Source organism: Pseudochaenichthys georgianus, unplaced genomic scaffold (assembly GCF_902827115.2).
Source record: "Pseudochaenichthys georgianus unplaced genomic scaffold, fPseGeo1.2 scaffold_643_arrow_ctg1, whole genome shotgun sequence".
Lineage (NCBI taxonomy): Eukaryota > Metazoa > Chordata > Actinopteri > Perciformes > Channichthyidae > Pseudochaenichthys > Pseudochaenichthys georgianus.
Window position 1 is genome coordinate 16,883 of NW_027263199.1, and position 21,776 is coordinate 38,658.

At 41.3% G+C, this 21,776-nt stretch overlaps 1 protein-coding gene across 1 annotated transcript in view; it reads left to right on the plus strand.

Annotated features, from left to right (window-relative positions):
• Positions 1 to 612: 612 nt before the first annotated feature.
• cd109 (CD109 molecule) overlaps positions 613 to 21,776 on the plus strand; it is a 51,651-nt gene continuing 30,487 nt past the window's right edge. The window contains exons 1-9 of the mRNA XM_071202627.1: positions 613 to 636; positions 2,877 to 2,960; positions 13,431 to 13,579; positions 15,051 to 15,223; positions 15,426 to 15,454; positions 16,472 to 16,708; positions 17,075 to 17,200; positions 18,769 to 18,808; positions 21,540 to 21,621. Coding sequence (XP_071058728.1) covers positions 613 to 636; positions 2,877 to 2,960; positions 13,431 to 13,579; positions 15,051 to 15,223; positions 15,426 to 15,454; positions 16,472 to 16,708; positions 17,075 to 17,200; positions 18,769 to 18,808; positions 21,540 to 21,621 — 944 coding nt within the window. The remainder of the gene's footprint in view (positions 637 to 2,876; positions 2,961 to 13,430; positions 13,580 to 15,050; positions 15,224 to 15,425; positions 15,455 to 16,471; positions 16,709 to 17,074; positions 17,201 to 18,768; positions 18,809 to 21,539; positions 21,622 to 21,776) is intronic.

Genomic DNA, 21,776 nt, shown 5'->3' on the forward strand with positions numbered 1-21,776 from the left:
AAAAAGTAAAATCCAACAATTCCTGCTCAAAAAGATCTGCTGGGCCCATATTTGGTGAGTTCCTTCTGTCAGGGCTGAGTGAGGCAAGCAGGACCCAAATGCAGATGAACAGAAAAAATACCTTTATTTCAAGGCTACTGAAACAAACAGTACTCTCACCCCGTGAACAACGTCCAAATACGACAAGGAACTCACAAAGACTAACAGAAAACACAGAACCTAAATACACACAGGACTAATCAAACACACAAGAGACAGGTGAGGAGGGAGGAGAGAACACAGGGGCACCAGGTGAACACAATCGGGTAATCAGGGAGGGAAAACAGACAGAAAGCAACAGGCAGGAACGGGGGGTGAACACTTTACAAAATAAAACAGGAAACCAAGGACAGAAAAAGACAAGACAAAACACAACACGGACAGATCGTGAGAACAGCTGTGAGGTCCGTGCAGAAAGCAGAGCAGTGTGTAAAATATATATCACTCAGTAGAACAGGCTACATTACTCTCTGTATTTGTATGTGTTGTATATATATATATATATATATATAAGACTATGGACTACGACATTTAGGTTGACAGTTTATTGAACACGTTATTGCACACGCTCCCATGACAACACAACAACAACTAACTGTATCCGGTTCACACATCCCCAAACTCCCGGTGCCATCTTAAAGGCACAGTCACACCTGATGTGACACATACATAACAGTATGCTGTAGTTTAGTAGATATCTACAAACAGTCAATATGTTGGTGCTTCACATAATAAAATACACAACAGCTGTAGCCTGATTGTGCTTTAGGAGCTGTAGGTGTGTGTGGTACAGTGTGTAGGTGTGTGTGGTACAGTGTGTAGGTGTGTGTGGTACAGTGTGTAGGTGTGTGTGTGGTACAGTGTGTGTGGTACAGTGTGTAGGTGTGTGTGTGGTACAGTGTGTAGGTGTGTGTGGTACAGTGTGTAGGTGTGTGTGGTACAGTGTGTAGGTGTGTGTGGTACAGTGTGTAGGTGTGTGTGGTACAGTGTGTAGGTGTGTGTTGTACAGTGTGTAGGTGTGTGTGGTACAGTGTGTAGGTGTGTGTGTGGTACAGTGTGTGTGGTACAGTGTGTAGGTGTGTGTGTGGTACAGTGCGTAGATGTGTGTGGTACAGTGTGTAGGTGTGTGTGTTGTACAGTGTATAGGTGTGTGTGGTACAGTGTGTAGGTGTGTGTGGTACAGTGTGTAGGTGTGTGTGGTACAGTGTGTAGGTGTGTGTGGTACAGTGTGTAGGTGTGTGTGGTACAGTGTGTAGGTGTGTGTGTGGTACAGTGTATAGGTGTGTGTGGTACAGTGTGTAGGTGTGTGTGGTACAGTGTGTAGGTGTGTGTGGTACAGTGTGTAGGTGTGTGTGGTACAGTGTGTAGGTGTGTGTGTTGTACAGTGCGTAGGTGTGTGTGGTACAGTGTGTAGGTGTGTGTTGTACAGTGTGTAGGTGTGTGTGGTACAGTGTGTAGGTGTGTGTGTTGTACAGTGCGTAGATGCAGCGGACAGACGGGTCTCAGTTGGTTTGGTGTCCTCTGCTTACTTTTAATACAACCTTTGGCCCGTAATTTCAATTCCCCATTTCAGCGACCAGAGAGGGGGGGGGGATATATCCAGTCTCTGATTGTGTTACGTTATGATGAGAGTGCTCTCACACTTGTTTGATTCTGAAATTGTATATATTTATATAAATATATGTGTGTGTGTCAAGCCCTTGGGTATATTTGCAGTTCCCCCGCTTGAACGGGATGGTACAGTCCAGGAGGTTTAACTGGGTTTCACTACAATGACCACAACTTTGTTTCTTTTGAGTTCTTCTTTACTTTCGTTTTTATTGTTGCAGCAGCTTATGTAGTAAGGTAAAAAACCTTAAATGAAAAATAATTACTGTAAATACAATGCACATCAAATAATAAAAGCAAAAATACATGCTTTACATGAATTATGTTTTTAACTCATGCAGTCTCATTAAAAATGCAAATATAATAGACTGAATTTTTAGCAGCATGCAAACCGTTTTTACCAATCTACATCTCTCAATACACAAATCACTCGTTTTTAAATCAACACTCAGTTGCTTTAGCTCGAGGACATCAAACAAGCACATGACACTGAACTAGAACGCACGTGTGCGCCACGAGCGGCAAGTTGTATGACTCTGAACTAAACACACAGCTCGTCTCTCACCGGCCGCTTCTCCAGCTTGTTCTGGCTGCACCAGCGCTGCTGCTTCCACGGTTCTGCTGCTGGTTCGTTGCTGCTGGACGCACGCGCTTTAGCTCGTCCCTCTCCAGCTTTGATTACTGCCTTCTTTCAGGTGCTTCTAAAGCTGCAGCGACGCTGATTAGCCATTAGAGACTGACGTCAGACAGCTGCCACGCTGTCAATCAGCCCCACTTTTTAACCCCTTGATCTCCTGTGAGGATTTTCCAAGTTGACTTCACAGTGTGTGTGTGTGTCCGCATCTGTAGCCTGTTATTGTCTCGCACTGTGAATGAATCAAAGTAGATATATAAGTCATCATGAACACATCTGTCCATCAGACAGAGGCTGCTGCCTCCTGTCATCATTAATGGACGTCTCTTTAAAATGACTGCTCAGAGGAGAGGAGTTCTCATTTCTCTAACCGCCTGCTGCTTCCCCTCCTCTCTCCTCGGCTCCTCTCCTCGGCTCCTCCGCTCGCATCTCCTGTGGGCGGGACTCAAGAAGATTCTCAATTCTTAAATTTCCCCTCCTCGACTCCCCTCCTCGAGACTTAGTCCCGCCCACAGGAGATGCGAGCGGAGGACCGAGGAGTCGAGGAGGGGAAATTTGAGTATTGAGAAGCCTCTTGTGTCCTTTCACCCCCCAGAGGAAGAGAGGATTACTTTACAGGGGATCAGAAAGAGAGCAGCGCCACCTGGCGACAGGGACAAGGTACAACACTGTGACAAAGGTAACTTTGTCACTGTGGACTAACGGCTTCGGGCCTTGTATATTGCACATGTCTTTTATTTTGAAAAGTGTTCCCCCTCCCGTTCTTTCTGTTACTCCTGATTATGTTCACCTGGTGCCCTGTGTTGTCCCCCTCACCTGTGTCTAATTGCTGATTAGTGGGTGTGTATTTAGGCTCTGTGTTTCCTGTTAGGTGGAGGCTGGTAGTGTGTGTGAGATCCTGGTGGCTGTGCTCATGTGAACAGCAGATTGAGGCGGTGTCATGTTTATGAGTAATAAATGCCCACATCGGGTTATATTTGAATTCTCTGCCTCTTTCTCCTTGCTTGGTCGGGCCGCTCAACGGTCAGCTTCACAAACACGCATGTTTCCTCCACAACATGTATTTAATCCCTTTAGTTACTTCTCAGATCTGGATGAATGATGGTAAATCTAATCAAGTGTTGAATCAGACTTTAGTTCCACCTGGAGTAAATCCACCAGCTACCCTGCAGTCTACAAAGTACTTCAGACTAGCTGCACCTCCACCAGCTACCCTGCAGTCTACAAAGTACTTCAGACTAGCTGCACCTTCACCAGCTACCCTGCAGTCTACAAAGTACTTCAGACTAGCTGCACCTTCACCAGCTACCCTGCAGTCTACAAAGTACTTCAGACTAGCTGCACCTCCACCAGCTACCCTGCAGTCTACAAAGTACTTCAGACTAGCTGCACCTTCACCAGCTACCCTGCAGTCTACAAAGTACTTCAGACTAGCTGCACCTCCACCAAGTACTTAGTTAGTTAGTTAGTTAGTCAATTTATTGAACATGTCAGAAACAAAACAAATATATAACAATAATATATATATATTCTCCTTTCTTTTTTTCTTTTTTTTCCTTTTCACTCAGATTAATAATTATAACAAAGTACCAAAATAAAAAAATAAAAAAAAATAATAATAATGTTCAGATAGTCTCTGTTCATGTTCAACAGGGGCAAGAAGAAGCTTAAAACACGTTTCGGGTCCTCCCCCCTCTAACATATATGTTTCTTATAAAACATTAGGTCATCGTCATCAGCGACATGTTTGTCTTGTTAATCTTTTCTTTTTTTTTTTTACAAAACAATCAGAAAGAAATTACTTTTACAATTACAAGAAATAACAACAAATGGGATTTCACAGGTCTGTTCAGAACCATGAATGATTTGACTCCTAAATAATACTTTCATTTCAGATAGACTTGTACAATATTTCATCGTTACCGTTATTCCACAGACTAACACCTTTTGATGAGATGCAATGAAGTTTGGCATTTGTTCGTACGGGTGGTTTTTTGAAAATGCAGTTTCCTCTCAACGTGTGCATGCTTTCTCTCTGAGTGAAAAGTCCCTGGGTATTATGAGGTAATTGTTGATTTGCGGCTTTGAACATAATTTGAATAGTTTTATAGTCAACCAGGTCTTGTAGTTTTAGTGTTTTTAGTTTGATGAACAATTTATTTGTTGGTTCTCTGTAGGTAGTTTTATGTATAACTCGTATGGCTCTTTTTTGCAGGACGAAGATAGGATGTGTATTTGTTTTATATGTGTTCCCCCAAACTTCCACACAATACATCATGTATGAAGTATGAAGGAGCAGTGCAGCATAAACAAAGAAGCTTGATTAATTAGGTATTTGGCTTTATTCAGAATTGCTATTGATTTGGATATTTTGGCTTTGATATAGCTTACATGTGGTTTCCAACTTCATTTATTGTCTATGATTACTCCAAGGAACTTTATTTCCGATACTCTTTCTAATTGGACGCCATTTATAGTGAGTTTCTTCTCTGTATTGGTCGATCGATTCCCAAATATAATGAGTTTGGTTTTGCTTGCATTCAATGTTAATTTATTTTGGTCAAACCAGATCTTCATCCTGCTCAGTTCCTTCTCCATCGTGACCAACAGCTGTTCTAAATCGCCCCCACAGCAGAGTACACTTGTGTCGTCTGCAAAAAGAATGGTTTTAATAATTTTTGATACTTCACATATATTGTTAATATACAGAATAAATAGTAATGGCCCCAAGACTGAGCCCACTTCAGACTAGCTGCACCTCCACCAGCTACCCTGCAGTCTACAAAGTACTTCAGACTAGCTGCACCTCCACCAGCTACCCTGCAGTCTACAAAGTACTTCAGACTAGCTGCACCTTCACCAGCTACCCTGCAGTCTACAAAGTACTTCAGACTAGCTGCACCTTTACCAGCTACCCTGCAGTCTACAAAGTACTTCAGACTAGCTGCACCTTCACCAGCTACCCTGCAGTCTACAAAGTACTTCAGACTAGCTGCACCTCCACCAGCTACCCTGCAGTCTACAAAGTACTTCAGACTAGCTGCACCTCCACCAGCTACCCTGCAGTCTACAAAGTACTTCAGACTAGCTGCTCCTTCACCAGCTACCCTGCAGTCTACAAAGTACTTCAGACTAGCTGCACCTCCACCAGCTACCCTGCAGTCTACAAAGTACTTCAGACTAGCTGCACCTCCACCAGCTACCCTGCAGTCTACAAAGTACTTCAGACTAGCTGCACCTCCACCAGCTACCCTGCAGTCTACAAAGTACTTCAGACTAGCTGCACCTCCACCAGCTACCCTGCAGTCTACAAAGTACTTCAGACTAGCTGCACCTTCACCAGCTACCCTGCAGTCTACAAAGTACTTCAGACTAGCTGCACCTCCACCAGCTACCCTGCAGTCTACAAAGTACTTCAGACTAGCTGCACCTCCACCAGCTACCCTGCAGTCTACAAAGTACTTCAGACTAGCTGCACCTTCACCAGCTACCCTGCAGTCTACAAAGTACTTCAGACTAGCTGCACCTCCACCAGCTACCCTGCAGTCTACAAAGTACTTCAGACTAGCTGCACCTTCACCAGCTACCCTGCAGTCTACAAAGTACTTCAGACTAGCTGCACCTTCACCAGCTACCCTGCAGTCTACAAAGTACTTCAGACTAGCTGCTCCTTCACCAGCTACCCTGCAGTCTACAAAGTACTTCAGACTAGCTGCACCTCCTCCAGCTTTGAGAACACTTTCATGATCAATCATTATAAAACATATCATATATATTATTCTGAAATGGACCAATCTGCACAACGACCACTTTCACTGTCTTTCACTATATTTTGATGAGAATACTTTTCTACTTTCACTTGAGGAACACTTTGAATGAGGACTTTTACTGTAACAGAGTATTCCTACACTCTGGTACTTCTACTTTTACTCAAGTACAAGATCTGAGTACTTCTACTTTTACTCAAGTACAAGATCTGAGTACTTCTACTTTTACTCAAGTACAAGATCTGAGTACTTCTACTTTTACTCAAGTACAAGACCAGAGTACTTCTACTTTTACTCAAGTACAAGATCTGAGTACTTCTACCTTTACTCAAGTACAAGATCTAAGTACTTCTACTTTACTCAAGTACAAGATCTGAGTACTTCTACTTTTACTCAAGTACACGATCTGAGTACTTCTACTTTTACTCACGATCTGAGTACTTCTACTTTTACTCAAGTACAAGACCAGAGTACTTCTACTTTTACTCAAGTACAAGATCTGAGTACTTCTACCTTTACTCAAGTACAAGATCTGAGTACTTCTACTTTTACTCAAGATCTGAGTACTTCTACTTTTACTCAAGTACACGATCTGAGTACTTCTACTTTACTCAAGATCTGAGTACTTCTACTTTTACTCAAGTACACGATCTGAGTACTTCTACTTTTACTCAAGACCTGAGTACTTCTACTTTTACTCAAGATCTGAGTACTTCTACTTTTACTCAAGTACACGATCTGAGTACTTCTACTTTTACTCAAGTACAAGATCTGAGTACTTCTACTTTTACTCAAGTACAAGATCTAAGTACTTCTACTTTACTCAAGTACAAGATCTGAGTACTTCTACTTTTACTCAAGATCTGAGTACTTCTACTTTTACTCAAGTACACGATCTGAGTACTTCTACTTTTACTCAAGATCTGAGTACTTCTACTTTTACTCAAGTACACGATCTGAGTACTTCTACTTTTACTCAAGACCTGAGTACTTCTAATTTTACTCAAGTACAAGATCTGAGTACTTCTACTTTTACTCAAGATCTGAGTACTTCTACTTTTACTCAAGTACACGATCTGAGTACTTCTACTTTTACTCAAGTACAAGATCTAAGTACTTCTACTTTACTCAAGTACAAGATCTGAGTACTTCTACTTTTACTCAAGATCTGAGTACTTCTACTTTTACTCAAGTACACGATCTGAGTACTTCTACTTTTACTCAAGATCTGAGTACTTCTACTTTTACTCAAGTACACGATCTGAGTACTTCTACTTTTACTCAAGACCTGAGTACTTCTACTTTTACTCAAGTACACGATCTGAGTACTTCTACTTTTACTCAAGTACAAGATCTGAGTACTTCTACTTTTACTCAAGTACAAGATCTGAGTACTTCTACTTTTACTCAAGTACAAGACCTGCGTACTTCTACTTTCTCATTATAGTTTGAAATCAGTGGATAGTTATCGCCATCTGCTGTTGAAATGAGGAACTGTACCCACATGTTCCACACAGAGAGAAAGCAGCCTAACTCTAAATCCTTATGTAACCTTTATTATTGTATTCCTTTGATCTGAGTACTTCTACTTTTACTCAAGTACAAGATCTGAGTACTTCTACTTTTACTCAAGTACAAGACCAGAGTACTTCTACTTTTACTCAAGTACAAGATCTGAGTACTTCTACCTTTACTCAAGTACAAGATCTAAGTACTTCTACTTTACTCAAGTACAAGATCTGAGTACTTCTACTTTTACTCAAGTACACGATCTGAGTACTTCTACTTTTACTCACGATCTGAGTACTTCTACTTTTACTCAAGTACAAGACCTGAGTACTTCTACTTTCTCATTATAGTTTGAAATCAGTGGATAGTTATCGCCATCTGCTGTTGAAATGAGGAACTGTACCCACATGTTCCACACAGAGAGAAAGCAGTCTAACTCTAAATCCTTATGTAACCTTTATTATTGTATTCCTTTGATCTGAGTACTTCTACTTTTACTCAAGTACAAGATCTGAGTACTTCTACTTTTACTCAAGTACAAGACCAGAGTACTTCTACTTTTACTCAAGTACAAGATCTGAGTACTTCTACCTTTACTCAAGTACAAGATCTGAGTACTTCTACTTTTACTCAAGATCTGAGTACTTCTACTTTTACTCAAGTACACGATCTGAGTACTTCTACTTTTACTCAAGATCTGAGTACTTCTACTTTTACTCAAGTACACGATCTGAGTACTTCTACTTTTACTCAAGACCTGAGTACTTCTACTTTTACTCAAGATCTGAGTACTTCTACTTTTACTCAAGTACACGATCTGAGTACTTCTACTTTTACTCAAGTACAAGATCTGAGTACTTCTACTTTTACTCAAGTACAAGATCTAAGTACTTCTACTTTACTCAAGTACAAGATCTGAGTACTTCTACTTTTACTCAAGATCTGAGTACTTCTACTTTTACTCAAGTACACGATCTGAGTACTTCTACTTTTACTCAAGATCTGAGTACTTCTACTTTTACTCAAGTACACGATCTGAGTACTTCTACTTTTACTCAAGACCTGAGTACTTCTAATTTTACTCAAGTACAAGATCTGAGTACTTCTACTTTTACTCAAGATCTGAGTACTTCTACTTTTACTCAAGTACACGATCTGAGTACTTCTACTTTTACTCAAGTACAAGATCTAAGTACTTCTACTTTACTCAAGTACAAGATCTGAGTACTTCTACTTTTACTCAAGATCTGAGTACTTCTACTTTTACTCAAGTACACGATCTGAGTACTTCTACTTTTACTCAAGATCTGAGTACTTCTACTTTTACTCAAGTACACGATCTGAGTACTTCTACTTTTACTCAAGACCTGAGTACTTCTACTTTCTCATTATAGTTTGAAATCAGTGGATAGTTATCGCCATCTGCTGTTGAAATGAGGAACTGTACCCACATGTTCCACACAGAGAGAAAGCAGCCTAACTCTAAATCCTTATGTAACCTTTATTATTGTATTCCTTTGATCTGAGTACTTCTACTTTTACTCAAGTACAAGATCTGAGTACTTCTACTTTTACTCAAGTACAAGATCTGAGTACTTCTACTTTTACTCAAGTACAAGACCTGCGTACTTCTACTTTCTCATTATAGTTTGAAATCAGTGGATAGTTATCGCCATCTGCTGTTGAAATGAGGAACTGTACCCACATGTTCCACACAGAGAGAAAGCAGCCTAACTCTAAATCCTTATGTAACCTTTATTATTGTATTCCTTTGATCTGAGTACTTCTACTTTTACTCAAGTACAAGATCTGAGTACTTCTACTTTTACTCAAGTACAAGACCAGAGTACTTCTACTTTTACTCAAGTACAAGATCTGAGTACTTCTACCTTTACTCAAGTACAAGATCTAAGTACTTCTACTTTACTCAAGTACAAGATCTGAGTACTTCTACTTTTACTCAAGTACACGATCTGAGTACTTCTACTTTTACTCACGATCTGAGTACTTCTACTTTTACTCAAGTACAAGACCTGAGTACTTCTACTTTCTCATTATAGTTTGAAATCAGTGGATAGTTATCGCCATCTGCTGTTGAAATGAGGAACTGTACCCACATGTTCCACACAGAGAGAAAGCAGTCTAACTCTAAATCCTTATGTAACCTTTATTATTGTATTCCTTTGATCTGAGTACTTCTACTTTTACTCAAGTACAAGATCTGAGTACTTCTACTTTTACTCAAGTACAAGACCAGAGTACTTCTACTTTTACTCAAGTACAAGATCTGAGTACTTCTACCTTTACTCAAGTACAAGATCTGAGTACTTCTACTTTTACTCAAGATCTGAGTACTTCTACTTTTACTCAAGTACACGATCTGAGTACTTCTACTTTTACTCAAGATCTGAGTACTTCTACTTTTACTCAAGTACACGATCTGAGTACTTCTACTTTTACTCAAGACCTGAGTACTTCTACTTTTACTCAAGATCTGAGTACTTCTACTTTTACTCAAGTACACGATCTGAGTACTTCTACTTTTACTCAAGTACAAGATCTGAGTACTTCTACTTTTACTCAAGTACAAGATCTGAGTACTTCTACTTTTACTCAAGTACAAGATCTGAGTACTTCTACTTTTACTCAAGATCTGAGTACTTCTACTTTTACTCAAGTACACGATCTGAGTACTTCTACTTTTACTCAAGTACAAGATCTGAGTACTTCTACTTTTACTCAAGTACAAGATCTGAGTACTTCTACTTTTACTCAAGTACAAGATCTGAGTACTTCTACTTTTACTCAAGTACAAGATCTGAGTACTTCTTCTTTTACTCAAGTAAGATCTGAGTACTTCTACTTTTACTCCAGTACTAGATCTGAGTACTTCTACTTTTACTCAAGTACAGATCTAGAGTACTTCTACTTTTACTCAAGTACAAGATCTGAGTACTTCTACTTTTACTCAAGTACAAGATCTGAGTACTTCTACTTTTACTCAAGTACAAGATCTGAGTACTTCTACTTTTACTCAAGTACAAGATCTGAGTACTTCTACTTTTACTCAAGTACAAGATCTGAGTACTTCTACTTTTACTCAAGTACAAGACCAGAGTACTTCTACTTTTACTCAAGTACAAGATCTGAGTACTTCTACCTTTACTCAAGTACAAGATCTGAGTACTTCTACTTTTACTCAAGATCTGAGTACTTCTACTTTTACTCAAGTACAAGACCTGCGTACTTCTACTTTCTCATTATAGTTTGAAATCAGTGGATAGTTATCGCCATCTGCTGTTGAAATGAGGAACTGTACCCACATGTTCCACACAGAGAGAAAGCAGCCTAACTCTAAATCCTTATGTAACCTTTATTATTGTATTCCTTTGAAATCAGTGAACAACAACGTAATCCTAGCATGTTTGAAAACGATCCAATACATCGAGTAATAGAAACAAGCATAACCTGATCAGCCAGACATTTAAGGATCAGTGTACCCACATTAACATATACATTATTATACATTATTATATTATATTATATTTCCTGAATATGAATCAGAACAAATAACAAATAAAAGTCAGAAAAAGGTGTATTTTTAAATATATATGGATTTTCGTGAATAACTATGGTGCTAGGAAACATATTCAAGGGATCATTTATGGTTTCACTTTTCATTCTGAGGTGGACATGAATGCATAGAGCGACATTTTATGACGAAATGTTCAATTCTTTTTCAGATATTTCCCCAAAAAACTACAAATACTAAAGTCACGTTGGCACTGAAGGAAACGTCAGAGGATGACCAAACTTCCCCTGGGGAACAAACTCTAATATCAGACGAAACACAACAGTGTGTTTGTGATCCTCTGGGAACATTTCCTTTCAGACTGACCCACAGACATTATCAATCAGTATGTAGTTACTCTACTTTAAAGAGTCCTCTCCTGTTGATGTTCAGGTGTATATCAGTATGTAGTGTCTCTACTTTAAAGAGTCCTCTCCTGCTGATGTTCAGGTGTATATCAGTATGTAGTGTCTCTACTTTAAAGAGTCCTCTCCTGCTGATGTTCAGGTGTATATCAGTATGTAGTGTCTCTACTTTAAAGAGTCCTCTCCTGCTGATGTCCAGGTGTATATCAGTATGTAGTTACTCTACTTTAAAGAGTCCTCTCCTGCTGATGTTCAGGTGTATATCAGTATGTAGTGTCTCTACTTTAAAGAGTCCTCTCCTGATGATGTTCAGGTGTATATCAGTATGTAGTGGCTCTACTTTAAAGAGTCCTCTCCTGCTGATGTTCAGGTGTATATCAGTATGTAGTGTCTCTACTTTAAAGAGTCCTCTCCTGTTGATGTTCAGGTGTATATCAGTATGTAGTGGCTCTACTTTAAAGAGTCCTCTCCTGCTGATGTTCAGGTGTATATCAGTATGTAGTGTCTCTACTTTAAAGAGTCCTCTCCTGCTGATGTTCAGGTGTATATCAGTATGTAGTGTCTCTACTTTAAAGAGTCCTCTCCTGCTGATGTTCAGGTGTATATCAGTATGTAGTGTCTCTACTGTACTTTAAAGAGTCCTCTCCCGCTGATGTTCAGGTGTATATCAGTATGTAGTGTCTCTACTTTAAAGAGTCCTCTCCTGCTGATGTTCAGGTGTATATCAGTATGTAGTGTCTCTACTTTAAAGAGTCCTCTCCTGCTGATGTTCAGGTGTATATCAGTATGTAGTGTCTCTACTTTAAAGAGTCCTCTCCTGTTGATGTTCAGGTGTATATCAGTATGTAGTGTCTCTACTTTAAAGAGTCCTCTCCTGCTGATGTTCAGGTGTATATCAGTATGTAGTGGCTCTACTTTAAGAGTCCTCTCCTGCTGATGTTCAGGTGTATATCAGTATGTAGTGTCTCTACTTTAAAGAGTCCTCTCCTGCTGATGTTCAGGTGTATATCAGTATGTAGTGTCTCTACTTTAAAGAGTCCTCTCCTGCTGATGTTCAGGTGTATATCAGTATGTAGTGTCTCTACTTACTTTAAAGAGTCCTCTCCTGCTGATGTTCAGGTGTATATCAGTATGTAGTAGTCTCTACTTTAAAGAGTCCTCTCCTGCTGATGTTCAGGTGTATATCAGTATGTAGTGTCTCTACTTTAAAGAGTCCTCTCCTGCTGATGTTCAGGTGTATATCAGTACGTAGTGTCTCTACTTTAAAGAGTCCTCTCCTGCTGATGTTCAGGTGTATATCAGTATGTAGTGTCTCTACTTTAAAGAGTCCTCTCCTGCTGATGTTCAGGTGTATATCAGTAGGTAGTGTCTCTACTTTAAAGAGTCCTCTCCTGCTGATGTTCAGGTGTATATCAGTATGTAGTGTCTCTACTTTAAAGAGTCCTCTCCTTCTGATGTTCAGGTGTATATCAGTATGTAGTGTCTCTACTGTACTTTAAAGAGTCCTCTCCCGCTGATGTTCAGGTGTATATCAGTATGTAGTGTCTCTACTTTAAAGAGTCCTCTCCTGCTGATGTTCAGGTGTATATCAGTATGTAGTGTCTCTACTTTAAAGAGTCCTCTCCAGCTGATGTTCAGGTGTATATCAGTATGTAGTGTCTCTACTTTAAAGAGTCCTCTCCTGCTGATGTTCAGGTGTATATCAGTATTTAGTATTTTTAGCACCACTTTTCACCCTCTGTCTGAAACCAGAGCCCAGTCTGCTCTGATTGGTTAGCTGATCGGCTCTGTTCTGATTGGTCAACAGCTTAAGATGTCCCGCCCCTTAGCCTATATCACGTACAATGTGTTGGAGCGAATAAATCATCAGTTGCTCCGAATACTCCTTCCACCATAAATATGATATCTGATATCACAGGTATGTTCTTGCTCCTCAGAGTGGAAACACCCAGTTACTGAATGAAGAATCCCTGGGGGAAATCAGGGAGGAGGAGGAGGAGGAGGAGGAGGAGGAGGAGGAGGAGGAGGAGGAGGAGGAGGAGGAGGAGGAGGAGGAGGAGGAGGAGGAGGAGGAGTCAGTGTTCAGGTATAAAGACTACACCTGTCTCCTTCTGTCTGAATCACTTTAGAGAGTTTTGCTCTTCTTGCAAATGGATCTTCTCCAGGTGTGGGGATTCTTCGGCTTAATCTGCTTCACCGCAGCCGCTAACACAACACACAGGTAAACACACACACACACACACACACACACACACACACACACACACACACACACACACACACACACACACACACACACACACACACACACACACACACACACACACACACACACACACACACACACACACACACACACACACACACACACACACACACACACACACACACACACACACACACACACACACACACACACACACACGCAATTTAACTTAATTAAATAAAATGACATGTGTTCTAATTAGCTGGAAAAAACCATATGCGCTTTAGTCGACTGTCCATATCTTCAGACGAGGGATTGAGGATTTATTCCGTGATGAGGTTTTCTCTAAAGTAGGTTAATTGCATATTGTGTTTTTGTCATTCCTGTATGTGTGTTAGTTTTACGCTCGTATGAATTGTCCTTAAAGGTGGGGTAAGTTAGAAACCGGCTCGAGATACACTTGTTGTTGTATTCCATGGAATGCTCTTAACATCCCGATAGCAATGAATACATTAAGTGCTTTGACGAAAAATCCATAATAACATTTCATCTGTGGAAGCCGTGGTTCTGTGAAAAGCTCGACCAATCATCTGAGCCGGCTAAAGTAACTGGATGGCCTACCTGCCTGTCAGCCTTCCATCTGGGCTCAAACTGACCTCGTGCCCTCATTGGTCATGTGCGCGTTCGTGTGTTGGGGGAGGGGCTCTGAGAGGAAGTGGCAGATTTTTTAGTATTTTCAAATTCTAGCGCACTCGAGCTGCTTTCTCCAAAATGACCTACCCCACCTTTAAGTGCTATATAAATTAAATATAATCATTTTTTTTTACATTATTAACCTTAAAGAATTGTAAAATGCTGTGTACTCGTTCCTCTGGATAATCCTCAGATGACTGTTCATGATCACAATAAATAAAAAATTGTTTACGGCAGCACTTTACAATAAGACTACGCTTACAAAGGGTTTACGAATAGTTTGTAATTCACTTATTAATTAGGTTGTGAACACTTTATGAATCCTTAGCTTGTATAAGACATGAGATAAACAGGGCAACTGTGACCGGCTGCTTGCCACATAGTGAGCCCACATGTATCTGTACTGCTAAGTCGTAACTAAGCCGGGGTTGTACTGCTAAGTGTACTGCTAAGTCGCTTTTTTTGAAGCTGTAGTGTGGACGCTCCGTTATTGGCTACCTAGCTTACTTTGTGTACTTCATCAACCAGCATCCTTGGTATCTGTTGCTCACTGAGTTGATTCTCGCTACGTAGCCAATAAAAGGCTTAGTCCGCTTGCCAAATAGTGAGCCTGTGTTGATGTATGAAAATGAATAAAGTGAAATAGTACGTCCCTCAGCCCGGAGGCCCCGGACCCCTCCTACCTGCTGTTGGTCCCCCGCTCTCTCCGCCCCGGGGTCGCGACCACGCTCTCCGTCTCCCTGCTGACCCGCTCCTCCTCCGTCAACGTGTCCGCTCTCATCCGCTACAAAGACCTCATCCTCAGCTCAAACTCCACCATCGTCTCTGGAGGTCAGACCCTTTTTAAATCATTAACATTAGACAATTATAAAAACGTAATGATACTTGTTGTGTCTGTTCTGTGTGAGTGCACCATTGGGAATGCTTGGATCGTCGCTGTACTCTGAGTAGGGACAATAAAGGAATCTAAAAACAAGGTTTAATTTGTAAGTGTAATTAATTAAATAAATGTGCTTTACATTCTGGTTTACAGGGTCGACCCAGCTGCTGACTCTGCCACCTGTAAGTATGACACGTTGTTTTTTAAATACTTTATTAACACCGTGGGGTATTATTTTTGGTAACCATTTTGTTTGTATTATTATATAAATGAAATGAAATCATAATAATACAAACAAATGGTTAAATAATTATTCATCCTGGGGTACATTTTAAATTCGTAACAGTTGCTCCATTTTAGAAATAAAATAAGGATTAAAAGATGAAAACATTTGGGGATATTTCTTATTATTAAATACTCAGATCTTGCACTTGAGTAAAAGTAGAAGTACTCAGATCTTGTACTTGAGTAAAAGTAGAAGTACTCAGATCTTGAGTAAAAGTAGAAGTACTCAGGTCTTGTACTTGAGTAAAAGTAGAAGTACTCAGATATTGTACATGAGTAAAAGTAGAAGTACTCAGATCTTGAGTAAAAGTAGAAGTACTCAAATCTTGTTCTTGAGTAAAAGTAGAAGTACTCAGATCTTGAGTAAAAGTAGAAGTACTCAGATCTTGTACTTGAGTAAAAGTAGAAGTACTCAGATCTTGTACTTGAGTAAAAGTAGAAGTACTCTGATCTTGTACTTGAGTAAAAGTAGAAGTACTCTGATCTTGTACTTGAGTAAAAGTAGAAGTACTCAGATCTTTAGTAAAAGTAGAAGTACTCAGGTCTTGTACTTGAGTAAAAGTAGAAGTACTCAGATCTTGTACTTGAGTAAAAGTAGAAGTACTCAGATCTTGTTCTTGAGTAAAAGTAGAAGTACTCAGGTCTTGTTCTTGAGTAAAAGTAGAAGTACCCAGATCTTGTACTTGAGTAAAAGTAGAAGTACCAGAGTGTAGGAATACTTACAGTAAAAGTCCTGCATTCAAAATGTTCCTCAAGTGAAAGTAGAAAAGTATTCTCATCAAAATATAGTGAAAGACAGTAAAAGTAGTCGTTGTGCAGATTGGTCCATTTTAGAATAATATATATGATATGTTTTATAATGATTGATCATGAAAGTGTTCTCAAAGCTAGTTTTGATGTTTCCTCTCCTGCAGATCCCAGAGAGCGAGTCCAGTTACTGGAGCACGTACCAGCTGGAGGTCAAAGGTCACCGGGGCGGCGAGGAGGTTTTCTCCAACTCCTCTCAGCTGCACTTCAACCCCAAAGGCTCCTCCACCTTCCTCCAGACGGACAGGAGCAGCTACCTGCCGGGACAGGTGGTGAAGATCAGAGCCGTCTCAGTGCTGCCTGACGGGAAGCCCCTCCAGAGACCACTGAACATCACCATCAACGTGAGGACTTGCTCACTACTCACTTAAAGTCAAATAAAGTAGAAATGTGCAAATATGAAAATGTCGATATTTGTTCAGCAGCAGGTGTTGTGTTTTTAAAAGGGAAGAAAATAATATAAAACTTTATTTGAAATGTTCTTATCCTATTTTTGTCCTGCAGAGTCGACCTCCCCATAGATATACCAACACCAGATGTGATAAACAGAGCCGGTACATTCAGTCTTCCTCTGATTGAATGCACCTCTCCTGGTCGTAGTCAGAAGGAGCAAAGACACTAACTTTAAAATGTAAAAAGCTGAACTGAAATGGTTTTCTGTTCTCAGTTTTAAATCTTGATTTCATTTCTCTGTTCCCTTGTTGCTCCAGGACCCCCGGGGGAATCTGCTCCGTCAGTGGCTGGACGTGGAGGGGGTCCTCGGGGTCGTGTCCACAGAGTTCCAGCTCTCTGAAAACCCTCCTCTGGGGCAATGGTGCATCGTCGCCACCATCAACGTGAGTCTGGTTTAAATCTGGGGTTTTTTAGCTGTAGAAAAAAACCAAGAAATGGATTTAAAATAAAATCTTCAGGCAGTTTTATAGGTAATGATATAAAAAAAACTAAATTAACTAATTTAAATGTGAAAGCTGTTGTTTTTTTTTGGTGTATAAATGAACAAATACATGAATAAAAAACATTTGGAAACAGTACATAATTGTCACCGTCAACGTGAGGCTGGTTCATCAAAGAGGGCGAGTTTTAGGTTGCAGTGTATCTGGACGTAGAAAAAGACAGAATACATGGATTTAAAGAAAAATCTTAAAGCAGTTTTTTAGGTAATAATTATATAAACAAACAAAATTAACAAATTAAAATCTGAGAGCAGTTTATTTTTAGGTGTAGAAAAAGACAGAATAAATGGATTTAAAGGTCACCTATCATGCTATCTTTAGGCAACAGCAGAGGTTTCAGAAGTACAAATATATCAAAAAACATGTCGATGAAGTGTTTTACTCAAAACACCAAACAGATCATTCTAGCCACGCCTCATGTCCCTCTGTTTCACTTCCTGTTTCAAACGTGCTGATTTGGGGATAAAGCTTTAAAGAGGAGGGGTCTGAGCTCATGGGGACCCGGCAGCTACCGTCTAAACTAAATGCTGCCGTGATGAAACGCCATATCATGGATTATCAAGGCTCTGAAACAGTCTGGAGCTCAAAGGCTTTCTCTCTTGCCGGTTACACCACGAGCTGAGTTCCTTTCTACTTCCTGCTTCTTCACACACATGCTCTCCAGTAGAGGTTAGCTCTGAGTGTTAGCGATGCTAACGTAAACACCGACCACATTACGTCCAAAACAGTCGGGCGTTGTTTCTGATAGCAACGTTTCTGATTGGCCCGTGGGTCCACATTTGTTGTTACGTCATATCGGACGCAAATCTGGATCAGCTCCGTTGTTCCCCGTTTTTAGAGATTTGGGTACGGAGGAAAAGAGAGGGTTATATTTCCTGACGCTGCGTGAGTTCCCCGACACACCGGGACACATGTTGATGGAGAGAAGACATCAAAAAGTGTATTTTGCATGATAGGTCCCCTTTAAGTAAGAAACTGAAAGCAGTTTTTTAGGTAATGATATATAAATAAACAGTATACTTTTTTGTTAGGTAAACAAATAAATGAATACAAATCATTTGGGAGCAGTTTTTGTTAGGCATTGATATAAACAAGAAAATGATTTTTAAAGAAATCTGAAAGCAGTTTTTTTCAAGGAGCAGAAATGAACAAATACATAAAATCTAAAGTTTAATTGAACATAAAAAAACAGGGAATTTTATAAACAAATTCAGCATTTTTTAAGGTAAAGAAAATAACTAATAAATACATTTTTTTATAAAAATTAAATGCTATTTTAGTAGATGAAGAAAAAGATAATAATACAGACCAATATTCACCAGAAATATAATGCATTGCAACATACATATTTACACATATACTGTACATATGTGTAAAAATGTATATTTCAAAATATGCAGTGTTCATAATGCGACCTTAATAACACATGTTTATCGTCTGTGTGTTTACAGAGGGTCTCAAGTGAGAAGTGTTTCCATGTGTCATATTACGGTACGTACACTTTCTATATTACATTACATTGCATTTAGCTGACGCTTTTATCCAAAGCGACTTACAATAAGTACATTCGACCAGGAAGACACAACCTTGAAGAAAACAGAATCATAAAGTACATCAGGTTTCATAGAGCCAAGTATTTCAAGTGCTGCTCAGCTGGCTATAGAGGAGCCAGTCCTTTGTTAGTATATAAGTGCTTTGTTAGCAGTTCTATCCTCGAGGTGGAGTCGAGAGAGATGAGTCTCAGTCTGGAAGGTGTGTGAGCTTTCTGCTGTCCTGATGTCAATGGGAGCTCATTCCACCATCTTGGAGCCAGGATAGCAAACCCACGTGTTTCTGCTGATGGGAACTTGGGTCCCCCTCGCAGCGAGGGTGCAGCGAGTCCGTCTTGGCTGATGCAGAGCGGAGTGCACGTGCTGGGGTGCACGGTTTAACCATGTCCTGGATGTAGGAAGGGCCAGATCCATTCGCAGCATGGTACGCAAGTACCAGTGTCTTGAAGTGGATTCTAGCAGTTACCGGAAGCCAGTGGAGGGAGCGGAGGAGCGGAGTGGTGTGGGAGCATTTAGGAAGGCTTGAAGACCAGATGAGCCGCTGCATTCTGGATGAGCTGCAGAGGTCGGATGGCACATGCAGGCAGACCAGCCAGGAGGGAGCTGCAGTAGTCTAGGCGTGAGGTGACGAGAGCCTGGACCAGAACCTGCGTGGCTTTCTGGGTCAGCTGGGGACGCGTCCTCCTGATGCTGTAGAGCGTGTATCTGCAGCAGCGGGTTGGAGCAGCTGTTTGCAGTGAAGGACAGGTTGTTATCTAGGGTCACACCCAGAGTCCTTGCAGTCTGAGTCGGGGAAACAACGGAGGGGCCGATGTTGATGGTCAGGTCAAGAGTGGGACAATCTTTTCCCGGAAGGAAAAGCACTTCAGTCTTGTCAAGGTTGAGCTTGAGGTGATGATCAGACATCCACTGAGAGGTGTCAGCTAGACGAGCAGAGATGCGTGCGACGACCTGGGTCTCTGAGCGGGGAAAGGACAGAATTAGTTGGGTGTCGTCAGCGTAGCAGTGGTATGAAAAACCATGCGGGCTAATGACAGATCCGAGCGAGTTTGTGTACAGGGAGAAGAGGAGGGGACCAAGAACAGAGCCCTGAGGGACCCCTGTAGTTAATTGACAAGGGTCGGACTCGGACCCTCTCCAAGTTACCCTGTAGGTGCGGTCTTTGAGGTATGAGGTGAGGAGGGAAAGTGCAGAGCCTGAAACTCCAAGTTCTTGGAGAGTGCGAAGGAGGATCTGATGGTTCACCGTGTCGAATGCAGCAGACAGGTCCAACAGGATGAGGACAGAGGAGAGGGAGGCTGCTTTAGCAGTGTGCAGTTCCTCAGTGACAGCAATGAGAGCAGTTTCTGTGGAGTGACCTGCCTTGAAACCAGACTGGTGCGGATCCAGAAGGTTGTTCTGATGGAGAGAGCAGGAGAGTTGTTTAAAGACAGCACGTTCAAGTGTTTTAGACAGGAACGGGAGGAGAGAGACAGGCCTGTAGTTTATAACATCAGACGGGTTGAGAGTGGGTTTCTTCAGGAGAGGGTTTACTCTTGCCTCCTTGAGAGTGTGTGGAAAGTGACCAGAAGTTAGAGAAGTGTTGATGAAGTGGGTGAGAAACGGTAGAATATCAGGAGCGATAGTCTGAAGGAGGTTTGAAGGGATAGGGTCCAGAGGACAGGTGGTAGGGCGGGCAGAGGTAATGAGGGTAAGAACCTCACCTGGAGAGAGAGAGGGGAAAAGGAGGTTAGTGTGTGGGTGGAAGGAGGGTCTGGAGACCCAGCGGTGAGTAGGGGTGAGTCAGAAGAAGAAGAGCGAATATCATCAACCTTTTTTTCAAAGTAGTTAACAAAGTCGCTTGACAGAAGGGAGGAGGGGGAAGGGGCTTTGGGGGGGTCCAAGAGGGAGGAGGGGGAAGGGGCTTTGGGGGGGTCCAAGAGGGAGGAGGGGGAAGGGGCTTTGGGGGGGTCCAAGAGGGAGGAGAAGATGGAAAATAGTTGATTGGGATTGGAATAGGAAGATTGGATCTTGTCTTGAAAGAAAGTGCTTTTTGCCTGAGAGATGGAAGCAGAGAAAGAGGAGAGGAGAGCCTGATGGGTTAGGAGGTCGTCGCAGTGTTTGGATTTCCACCATTTCCGCTCTGCTGCCCTAAGGACGGTTCTATTAGCACGCAGTGCGTCATTTAGCCAGGGAGCAGGAGGGGACTGACGAGCCTGCCGAGATGTGAGAGGACAGAGAGAGTCCAGAGAGGATGAGAGAGTAGAGAGGAGAGTTTCTGCAGCAGAGTTTGGAGGCAGGAGTTGGAACGAGTCAGAGGAAGGGAGGGCTGAGAGCACCGAGGAGGCAAAGGTAGAGGGGGAGAGGGAACGAAGGTTACGGCGGACAGGTGCAGGATGAGAAGAGATTAGTTTGTTATGTTTGGAAAGGGGTAGAGAGAATGAAATGAAGAAGTGATCGGAGGTGTGGAGCGGGTTCACAGAGAGGTTAGAATTAGTGCAGTTCCTTGAGAATATGAGATCAAGGACACTGCCAGCTTTATGAGTTGGTGGGGACGGAGACAGTGAGAAAGCAAAGGCGGCTAACAGAGATGTTAGTTCGTCTATCTTCCCCGTCTGTATATATTTCTACACTGAATTCTTGATGAAATATTTGTTTTCATGTTTATTTATCTGTTGTGTGTCTTCTTGCAGATCTGCCGAAGTTCGAGGTGGTGACAAACGCTCCGAGTGTTATCCTGCGTGGAGAAACCCTGCGAGGCTCCGTCACAGCAAAGTGAGGACGTTTTAATATTTAATATTTACACAGAGGTGGGAGAAGTACTCAGATCGTGTACTTGAGTAAAAGTAGAAGTACTCAGATCGTGTACTTGAGTAAAAGTAGAAGTACTCAGGTCTTGTACTTGAGTAAAAGTAGAAGTACTCAGATCG